The sequence below is a fragment of the Diospyros lotus genome, chromosome 12, assembly GCF_014633365.1.
Source record: "Diospyros lotus cultivar Yz01 chromosome 12, ASM1463336v1, whole genome shotgun sequence".
NCBI classification, from domain to species: Eukaryota; Viridiplantae; Streptophyta; class Magnoliopsida; order Ericales; family Ebenaceae; genus Diospyros; species Diospyros lotus.
The window spans coordinates 49,656-59,401 of NC_068349.1; the positions used below are offsets into that span (position 1 = coordinate 49,656).

Genomic DNA, 9,746 nt, shown 5'->3' on the forward strand with positions numbered 1-9,746 from the left:
TCATTTTTTCTGCTAGTTTTGAGAGTTATTGGGTTCGACTTGCTCCTCTATTCAGCATACCTAGGTCATAACAAGAAGAAAAATGGTATCCTCGCAGAAAATGTTGTTTGGATGTTCTGGTAAGGGTACATCTTTGTAATCATGCACAATTTGTTTGTTTGGGAAAAAAAATTGTAGTAATTAGGGAGTTGCATCATTTTTTCCTGGCTTATGATTCTACAGGACTGCAAGGCGGGGACCACTTGGGTAAAGCAATAATCATGATTCAATTGATAGGAGAAAGTTATCTCTTAGATTGTTCTTGATACAAACCCAGGCACGTCAAGCCACGAAACATACAAATAGCACACAATTGACATAAAGATTTTATGGGAAAAACTCCGAAATCGAAGTAAAAAACCGCGGGTAGAAAAGGAAGAATTTCCACTATGAAGGTGGAGGTTACAAAGCAGAAAAAGTAGTCTCAAAACTATTCTCTCTCAAATCTCTCTCTCAAATCTATTCTGCTGATATACATGTAAGTATGTGTATATACAAACATGGAGAAGAGAGTGAAAGTGGGGCTGCAACGCAACTGTTGGGCCATAACCACCCCAGCAGACAAAATAAGGAAGAACTTGGTATCCTTTAAACATTCATGAGACAATGATCCGCTCAAAATTGATTTAGGGGTTTCCTATTTACTCGACCTATCAGGCGACTTACTAGCTTTCTTTAAAAGCATGATTTTTGTTATTGCAGTTGCAGGTGTGCGTCTTCCTTGCAATTAATTCATGATAATGTTGCACAAACTATGCTATATGACCGACGAACAGTACATAAATTCATCAAAGTGGTTTAATTAGTGACACAATTTGATGGGTGATGGGTATTCCCGTATGGTATCTATATCTCTCGTATATATAAAAGAGAAACTCCATGAAGATTGAAGGGATAAGAGCGAATCTCAGGTCAGGACTAGTAGCAGTAGCACCCTCAAGTCAACTGTCCTCTAAGCAGCATGGAGTGCGCTACCTAAAACGGAAGGTTGACTTGGTTCTCTTTCAGTCTCGCTAGCATACATTATTTTATTTTTAATAGCACATTTTAATTTTTTTTGGTTTATTTTCTTCTTACAAAGATAAAAGGTTGGGTGAATTTTGTTTCTTCAAGATATATAAAAAAAAAAAACAAAAAAACAAATAGTTTGCATTTATCTTTCCCGCTTTCTGCCAAGATGAATAATGGTTGCGAATGAAAGTGAGATAATGATATAACTTAAAAATATGCAAGCCAGCTACTGCTAATGTATACTTTTTGAAGGAATTTCACCCTCACTTCATAATGTGGCTTGAGTTAAAAAAACAAAGCTGATAGTGTTCCAGAAACCATGACATTTTTCTCCACTAATGACAATAATTTTTGCACCATAGAGTCAATAATGTCTGCTTTTGCTTCCCCACTTGGTTTCCCACCACCACTCCAAAGATAACGAATAAGAAGACTCATGGATTGGAAGTGACCCCCTCCAGATGAGTTGAGAGAGGCAGAAGAAAAGCATGGCTTCATTATTATTTCATCTTCTTCTCTTCTTCATCTTCCTCTGCAGTATTCCTGCCGAATCTGCAGATCCCTTGGGCGACTTTTGTAACAACAATATCAACAGAAGTAGCAGCCAAATATCAGAAAACATTGATGGCTTGCTGCCTCTCTTAGTTCAGGGAACCATCCTAAATGGTTATACTGCCACCTCTTACGGCAAAGCCAAAGACCAAGTGTATGGCCTGGCACAATGCAGAGCAGATGTGAGCGGCAAAGACTGCTCCAGTTGCATCCAAGATGCAGCAAAGGAGATCACCAACCGCTGCACTGACCAAGCCGATGCCAGGATTTGGTATGACTTTTGCTTCCTGAGGTATGACATAAAGAACTTCTTTGGCAAAGTTGATGTATCTATTGGCATTTTCTATTACAACGTTGAGAATGTTACTGATCCAGAGACTTTCAACAAACAACTCGGTGCCCTCATGGATCAGATTACTTCACAGGCTGCTGTGCCTGGGAACAAGGGGAATGGGAGGGGGAAAACTAAATTGTCACCTTTTCTAACACTTTATGCTCTAGTTCAGTGCACAAGGGATCTGCCGCAGCTACCCTGCTCTCAGTGCCTGGCCATAGCCATTGGCAACTTCCCGAGCTTCTGTGACAACAGAAAGGGCTGCCGGGTTCTATACAGCAGCTGTTATGTCCGATATGAACTATATCCATTTTACTTCCCTCTTGATTCGGGAGAAGACTTGACAAATACTTCAATGACCTCATATGTTTCTGTTGTTTCTAAACCTTAGTCTCACATGCATATCTAGTCTTCCAGGACAGATGAATTTTACATATCAAAAGAAACACAGAGCTTCTGAATAATTTGATTTCAGTATGAAGTTTCTGCCTTTGGTATTATTCTTCGTATTTACATGTTAATCAGATATACATTTATCTTGAAAAGTTGCCTCTTCAAGAAGCATTAGCCTGCCATGTATCTAATTTGCATACCTCATTAGATCACTCAAAATGATGCTCTTTTCCCTCAAACTCCTAATTATTAGTAGGCTCTGTGGTTGCTTAGGGGGAAAGGGATGACATCTGTCAAGAATGACTGAAAAATTCAATCTTATTTCCCTTGAAGGGTTTTCTGAAATTATATACAAGTCAGCCTATCACAATAGGCAGTTTCCAAATCTAGATTTGGAAATCTATACAATTTAGGATACAATCAGAGTCATATATTCTTCTAGAAGATATACCATACATCTATATTAAGTAAGACCAATCCAGTGAGGATATCCCGTCCGAGAATATGGACAAGATATCTCGGGTATCTTCAGTTCAACAACATCCTTGACATCATTGAAGCCAGTGACACAGGCAACCAGAAGATCAAACATAAGACAAAACCCAGAGTGACTGACTGTTCCGTTCCTTTGTAGATCTAAGTACCAGTCGTACTGCTTATCTGGCAGGCCTAATTCCTTAATCCTGCAATCGTGAAGACCACAAATCAGTAAAACAGTCTCTTAATTAGACAATTCTCTCTTTTTTTTTAAGATGTAACCAAATCCACGCAAGATGGTGCAGCTTAAATCGCATAACTGAGGACAGAGAGAAACAAAAACAGAAACTTGGTTCTGGCAATGACTCTGAAGGGAAAGTATTAACCAAAGGTGTATCTGTATGCCCTTGTTAAAACATATGGTCTTACCTCTTATTTAGCACATCGAAGCGTTCCTCATTTTGGCTACCTCTGATCAGTGTTCCAGCCTGCAGCCAATTTCTCTTCAAATTTACTGACTAGCAATATTGCAGTCTAGATTTAAAGTGAAAAGGTTTATAAGATGATGAATGAAAAGAATATATGCCTACTTGGTGCTTAACCTATTGAAGTGTTTCTCCCGTACCTTTGGTATGACTATGTCAAATGCTGCGACAGTTTGTTCATCATCATTCAGGCGCACATAGAATGGCTTTGCATCTTTACAATACGTGTGTATAACAACAGGCTTTTTGTAGATTTCATCAGCCAGATAACTGAAATCCAAAACAGGGTTAAGTGTGAACACTTTTCTCTCTAGAGAAAATAACATGAGTACTGCAAGCTTTTTCGTACCTTTCCTGTTCTGTAGTTAGGGGCATGCCAAACTCAATATTAGCTTTGAATTTCTTGTCTTTTACCTGTTGAACAAAAAACTGACTAGGTGTGAGACAATATTATGTCACAAGACAGATGGAATTATCCTTGGCACATGACCACCTGCTTTAAAGCAGCCACTGCTTCTTCATAGGAGATCCTTTGAAATGGGCTTGATGTCATTGACTGAAGGCGATCCATAATTGTTTTAGTACGAGTCGCGAGAAATTTCAGATCGTCAGAACAATTTTCAAGAGCCCATTTGCTAACAGAATTCAAAAGGTCACACGCACAGATCATGGCATCCTGGAACATCCATGAAACAGTAATGATAAAAAGGATAAACTGCCAGGAAGGAAGCTGGCTTCACATGTAAAATGTAGTAGCAAAGTACTCAAAAGTGGTAGAGCAGCTGAGCAAATCCAAAAGATTCAAGTACACAAAGGTAACCAGGGAGCTAGGCGAGATGCCTCCAGCCAGATTCAAGATCAAAATGCTTTCATGAAGTCAAAAAGAAACACAGCGAGACAAATTTTTCAAGTTTCCTATTGGAAGTGATGTCAATTCGTTGGAAAGAAAGAAAAAAAAAAAAAAAAAAAAGCGGTAAAATAGAAATTATCTTCATAAGTCATAATTAATAACAAATAAGAAAATACCTCTAACTGTGAGAAACCCATTTCCACCTCAACCATCCACATCTCGGGTGCATGTTGTTTTGATTCTGATGTTTGTGCTCGAAACCTTGGCCCAAATGAATAAACATTTCCAAGAGAACATGCATAGATCTCAAGATGGAGGCGGCCAGAAACCGTGAGATAAGTTTGGCAAGAAAAGAAATCTCCAGATAAGTCCGAGGAGGTTGCTGGCTTGGGTATTTCTTCTGGGTCCATTTTTACACTTTTATCCATTCCTTTGTGTTCTTCCAGCTTTTTACCTACTTTGTTAAAAGAAGCCTTGACAGTCCCCTGGCCAATAGGGTTAGAATCATCTTTGGTTAATGCCGCATCCTCCTTTGCTCTTTTGCTGCCAAGAAGAGTGGTAACATGGAATTTCTCAGTAAATCCTTCGGAATCTATGCTTGTGATCACGGGCACTTGAACATACAGGAATTCCTTGTCCATGAAGAAGCTATGAGTTGCTTGATTCAGAGCATCGCGGATTCGTGCAACAGATCCCATCTGCAATATGCAAAACAGCACTATACAACTGTCTAAAAGCTCCCAATTTTTCCCAACATATCGAAGAATTAAGTGGCTTAATTATTTTCGAATTACTTACATAAGAGGCTGGAACTATCGGCAAGCAGTTGTAGGTATATCAATATTAAAAGGACGGTTCAGATGGTATGATGAAATTAATTACCGTATTAGTTCTTGGACGAAGGTGGGGAATATCCTTTATTCGCTTATTGATGGAGTTGTAATCTTGGTCTACCGTTCCAACATGAAGAATTCCATCTGCTTTGAGCTCAACAGCATCTCTTCTCTGTCCTGATGCAAGCTTCTGCAACGTTCCTTGAACTAATATGCAAGTTCCAGTAGGCAAGATTTTTGAAGAAGACGCAGTAGATGAGTCCACCAAAACCTAAGAACCGATCGATAACAGAAGTCGCTTTAATGTGTGTGTGTGTATGGATATATATATATATATAATGAAACAGAATCTTTATATATTTTTGGGTTGCAACACAGAAGAGAGGAGAAGGTAGGAGGTACCTGAAGACTTGCAAGACAAGAACCATCATTGAGTTGCAAGATTAAAGATGAGGGCTGTGGCGGAGGTGTCGGAGGCGGGTCTTGATTGACAGAATCCAACTTGGGGGGACCTGGGTGGGATACACCGCCACCCAAGACCTTGACGATTGTTCGAAAGCATTGCAGAATTTCCAGGCAGCTAGGTGAGCTAACATCATCATGAGGAGACGGCGGAGGGTGGACTGCATCCTTCGGGGCATCCGCATCGGCGAAGACCTCTTTGAAGGACTTAACCCAGCCACCAACGAGCACCCGGCGGCCAAGCCAGCCCGACCCATCTTCACCGGCGGGGGTCAAAATGGTCTTGAGGAGTACCCTGGTGGTGTGGGTGGAGGAATATGAGAGGGTGGATGCGATCTGTCCCGCCGAGGAGGCCATTGCCAATGCCAATGCCAATGTTGGCTGCAAAGGTGAATTCCCTCACCTTAAGGCCAATGCCAATGTTGTGGTACTGGTACTAGTAGCTAGGGAGAAAGATATGGAGGTTTTACTATTGAAGACAAAAACGAACACGAACACGGACACGATGGGTGGAAGAGAGAAAGGAAGAATGCCCTGCTTTCTGCTTTGCTTGGGATTGGGATTGGGAATGGGATTGGCTAACAGAGAGAGAGAGAGAGAGAGAGAGATTGTTGGTTTGGAATAGCGGTAATGGAAGGTAGGTATATTGGATGGGATCGCTCTTCTTTTCTTCCATTCCATTTCTTCAAGCTTTGGGCATTCCCGCGAATTTCCCATTCCAACGGTTCTCCATATTATGATTCCCTCTTCTCCCGCAATTAGCTGCCTCTTCCTATTTCCCATTATTATTATTATTATTACTATTATTATTATTACACAATGAATAAAATTTTGAATCCTGAATACCTATCTTTTATGGTAAATTATCAACCAAAAAGATCTCAACTTTTAATTTTATTTGTAAATTTAGACTCAATTTTTTATTTTTTTTCAATAAGGGTATTTGATTTTTTACTTTGTTTTAATCATAAATTGTTGTTTGATATCGATGATGTTCATTGTTAAGCTCACAAACACAGAGAGAGACACCCATTATCCATTTATAGACTCAAATAGTATGATAATATTGAAGATGAGATTTTTTTAGCTCTGTGGGTATGGTATATTTAGCCAAAAACGGCTTGAATACTCGGAGCAACAGACAAGATTGAACCTGAATTTGGGCCCAAGAGGAAAGCCCAATCAGGTAGGTAAGACGCTTGTAAGGCTGAAACTCGCCCTGGCCCAAGCCCATCCGTCGTGATTAGCTAGAAAAGAGGAGAAAAGCTCAGTAAACACAACAGCAGAAAAGAAAGATGAAGGGAATCTTTGATTATGGTTTTAAGAAATCGTTTTCTAATTTCAAAACCAAAACAAACTTAGAAATATGGGTTCAGTAAACTGACTCCTTTCAGGAATGGGCCACAAAACAACACCCCCCCAATACAATTAACATTTTCTGATAAAAAAAAAAAAAGTTAAGGGTAATGAAAAGACAAAAAAGAGACAACCAAATAAGCTCTTAATGTTCTCTGTGATAAAGTTTTGGTGGTCCAAAACAGTACTAGATAATAATAGGGATACCCCAGATCTATATGTCTCGTTAAATGGAGCGTACCTTTCCGAAATTGCAGGAATGCAATGCCACTACCTCAATAGGAAGATTCATAAACATTATCCCTGTTGGATGTGCATATTTCTTATAGTGGACAGAAGCATTTCTGGGAAATTAACCAAAAAAAAGAAAAAAAAAAAGATTGTTAAAGATGAGAAAAGAAAAGGAAAGGGAAGGGGCCGGCCAGCAAAATTTCTGGAACATCCATTCCCAATCCAAGCCTCCCGAAAATGGTGGGTGTGGCCCTGTGGTGAGGTTGGAACTGTTAATAAAACAGCGCATTATTCAAGATGAATTGTGTCTATCTATCAAATTCAAATAAATGGGGGAATTGGAAGGGTTTCCACATTCTTCTACTAGTAATCTTGACAGAATGCGTGCTGGTTCTGGGGCCTGGGCATTTCCTCTTAATGCTCTTCACTAAATGCTCTCTGTTCGTTTGTTGGTGGGTGAGGGTGGGTGGAGATATATATCTCTACCCTGAAAACGAAACAAAAAAATGATTCTCCAATTTGAATTCCTAATCTAACCCAACCCTTGAATTTGATAGAAAGCAGGGGGCAACAAGGGCGGTGGAGAGGAGGAGGTGGGCGTGGAGGGGTATTTGGGTAAATTGGAGGCTAATCCCCCATGAGATGATCAGATGTGTTGGACCAAATATGATGATGATGATGATGTGTCAGTCAGTTGGGGACCTCTTTAGTCTTTGGTGGGTTGTTCCTTCCCACTGCATGTTTTCCTGCCACTTCTATCTCCTTATGTTATGGTCATTATTTGACCACAATCCCCCTTTTCTTCCTTCCTTCCTTCCTTCCTCCCTTGGCCTCCTAATCTCTCTCTCTCTCTCACTGGCAAAATTCATCATCATCATCATCATCATCTATCTCATTCTTTCAAACTTATCCTACCACCAAAGGCAAGAATAATAATGGCCACAAAAACTAGGCAATCCTACTTACTCTTGCTCTTCTTTGCCGTAATCTATGCTGCGCATGCTATTCAAGGTCAGATTTATGCTCCTCCCCACCTCTACTTATTATTTCACGTGCTGCCGCTGCTTGTTCCTCAATTTTACCACTCTACCAGACTCTTTTTAACTTGCTGTTTCCCTCTTCTGGGTCTGCCTTACTCTAACCATCTTCAGCACATATTAAGCTCTACTATATGTATATATATATATATATCTAGTGTATGTATTATTAATAATTATGCATTTCAATATCATTCTCTTAGTTTGGCAGCGATTCAATGGAGAAGCTAAGCTAGTGTATGCCCATAGATTCACTAGGTTTTATCTAGCTATGGCGGCTGTTGCTGAGAATTAAGGCAAAAGGAGCAGCCATTCATTTGGAGCGTTATTCATAGTCGTGTAGCAGCTGGGTCTGAATGTGTTTTGTTAGATTCCATCCAGACTGTAGTACCTTTGATATATAAAATGCTTAATTTGTTTCCCCTAGATTCTTGCTCTTGGTATAGGCAATTAGCTAGGCAGGCAGGCATACATTTTGTATAGGTAGGTAACAATTTGGATATATAATTGCAGGAGCAAGATCCAGAACTCAGCTTGCAGTTGTTCCCCATGTTCAATATTCGACTTCGACGACTAGCACAGATAGAGAGCTTCGGCCGCAGCAACAGCAGCAGGTCAGAAAGAAGCAGCCATTTTTTTTATGTTTGCCAGCGCATTGCTGCTCAAATTCTACCAAAAAAAAAAAAAGGCTAACTAATTAAGCTTGCTTTAATTTTATTTGTTTGTTGTTGTTGTAAATTATTACTGTTACTATTACTATTATTATTATTCTTATTAGGATAGTGGTGGGGAGGAAATGGAATTGTGGGGGAAATCAAGAAGAAGGATGATGATAGGATCGACAGCGCCAACCTGCACATACAATGAATGCCGAGGGTGCAAGTACAAGTGCAGAGCAGAGCAAGTCCCCGTAGAGGGAAACGATCCCATTAATAGTGCATACCACTACAAATGCGTTTGCCATAGGTAAACTACTTTACTGCTGCTGCTGCTGCTGCAATCCAGAGAAAAATATTATCCTCGCATCATCATGCATCTTGTTGAGGAGCCTGCTTAATTATTTATTTATTAACAAGGGAAAGGAGAGGCGCCCAGCAGCAGCTGCTGCAAAACCCACCTCAGATTCAGAATTCAAAACCAGCGGCCGCTCCAAATTGATTTGAGCTGCTGCTGCTACTGCTTTTTTTGTTGGTGTTGTTGTTGCTCCGTACAATTAGGCTAGAACTAGATGTGACCCTACGTGCAATTAGCTGTTACAGTAGTAGTGTCCTCTCTCTGTCTCTTCTCTCTCCTCCCCCCCCCGGGGGCCGGATTGGATGGATTCACACTCTGTTGGACCGTATAAATCTTTTTGGGTGTTATGTATCAGTAAGCTATCACGAGAAGGATTCTGATCTGTAGGCCATTTATTTTTCTCTTGCAATTAATTTCTTCTTCTTCTTCTTCTTCTTCTTCTTCTATCACGTTAAGCTGCACGGATAGAGATTAGATTTGTTGTCAGTACTGGTGGATACACAATAAAAAAAGGTTTCAACAATTGTTCGATAATTCATTCAATCTCAAATTCAACTGGAATTCACTGACTTACAGTAACACAAGGAAATTCAAAAGAGTTGCTGTATATGTCCAGCATAAACAGATATATATATATAATAAAAAAAATAGATAAATATAAAATATATATAA

The 9,746-nt window shown here is 39.8% G+C and overlaps 3 protein-coding genes across 10 annotated transcripts; 2 read left to right on the forward strand and 1 right to left on the reverse strand.

The window, feature by feature from the left end:
- Positions 1-1,454: 1,454 nt before the first annotated feature.
- Positions 1,455-2,549, forward strand: LOC127787359 (cysteine-rich repeat secretory protein 55-like). The gene has a single exon (XM_052315364.1). The coding sequence runs from the start codon at positions 1,539-1,541 to the stop codon at positions 2,325-2,327; it is 789 nt and encodes a 262-aa protein (XP_052171324.1). The 5' UTR covers positions 1,455-1,538; the 3' UTR covers positions 2,328-2,549.
- A 110-nt stretch (positions 2,550-2,659) lies between these two features.
- LOC127787358 (asparagine--tRNA ligase, cytoplasmic 2-like) lies at positions 2,660-7,588 on the reverse strand. 6 transcript variants are annotated; one of them, XM_052315360.1, is made up of 9 exons: positions 5,377-7,586; positions 5,024-5,245; positions 4,766-4,839; positions 4,318-4,684; positions 3,785-3,967; positions 3,641-3,705; positions 3,432-3,561; positions 3,236-3,294; positions 2,660-3,012 (listed from the first exon to the last, which is right to left on the reverse strand). In XM_052315360.1, the coding sequence occupies exons 1-9, from the start codon at positions 5,791-5,793 to the stop codon at positions 2,793-2,795; spliced, it is 1,737 nt and encodes a 578-aa protein (XP_052171320.1). In that variant the 5' UTR covers positions 5,794-7,586; the 3' UTR covers positions 2,660-2,792. The 6 variants fall into 6 exon arrangements, with proteins under 6 accessions (XP_052171320.1, XP_052171318.1, XP_052171321.1 ...); XM_052315358.1 differs by having other exon boundaries at positions 4,318-4,839; positions 5,377-6,683; positions 7,034-7,581; XM_052315361.1 differs by having other exon boundaries at positions 3,785-3,847; positions 4,318-4,839; positions 5,377-7,588.
- Positions 7,589-7,753: 165 nt separating this feature from the next.
- Positions 7,754-9,505, forward strand: LOC127787360 (uncharacterized). 3 transcript variants are annotated; one of them, XM_052315365.1, is made up of 4 exons: positions 7,754-8,034; positions 8,574-8,674; positions 8,839-9,026; positions 9,137-9,505. In XM_052315365.1, exons 1-4 carry the CDS (start codon positions 7,959-7,961, stop codon positions 9,216-9,218), a joined length of 447 nt encoding a protein of 148 aa, XP_052171325.1. In that variant the 5' UTR covers positions 7,754-7,958; the 3' UTR covers positions 9,219-9,505. The 3 variants fall into 3 exon arrangements, with proteins under 3 accessions (XP_052171325.1, XP_052171326.1, XP_052171327.1); XM_052315366.1 differs by having other exon boundaries at positions 7,994-8,034; positions 8,844-9,026; XM_052315367.1 differs by lacking the exon at positions 7,754-8,034 and adding an exon at positions 8,155-8,425 and having other exon boundaries at positions 8,844-9,026.
- Positions 9,506-9,746: the final 241 nt, after the last annotated feature.

What these genes read in the sequence shown, in the direction of transcription:
- LOC127787360 (XM_052315365.1), top strand. Translation starts at nt 7,959, where the DNA reads ATGGCCACAAAAACTAGGCAATCCTACTTACTCTTGCTCTTCTTTGCC. An exon ending in TGCTGCGCATGCTATTCAAG is followed by an intron (nt 8,035 to 8,573) that starts GTCAGATTTATG and finishes ATATAATTGCAG; the next exon opens with GAGCAAGATCCAGAACTCAG. An exon ending in GGCCGCAGCAACAGCAGCAG is followed by an intron (nt 8,675 to 8,838) that starts GTCAGAAAGAAG and finishes TATTCTTATTAG; the next exon opens with GATAGTGGTGGGGAGGAAAT.
- LOC127787358 (XM_052315358.1), bottom strand. Translation starts at nt 5,793, where the DNA reads ATGGCCTCCTCGGCGGGACAGATCGCATCCACCCTCTCATATTCCTCC. An exon ending in CTAACTACAGAACAGGAAAG is followed by an intron (nt 3,562 to 3,640) that starts GTACGAAAAAGC and finishes TTTGGATTTCAG; the next exon opens with TTATCTGGCTGATGAAATCT. An exon ending in TTCGATGTGCTAAATAAGAG is followed by an intron (nt 3,013 to 3,235) that starts GTAAGACCATAT and finishes TCACGATTGCAG; the next exon opens with GATTAAGGAATTAGGCCTGC.
- LOC127787359 (XM_052315364.1), top strand. Translation starts at nt 1,539, where the DNA reads ATGGCTTCATTATTATTTCATCTTCTTCTCTTCTTCATCTTCCTCTGC.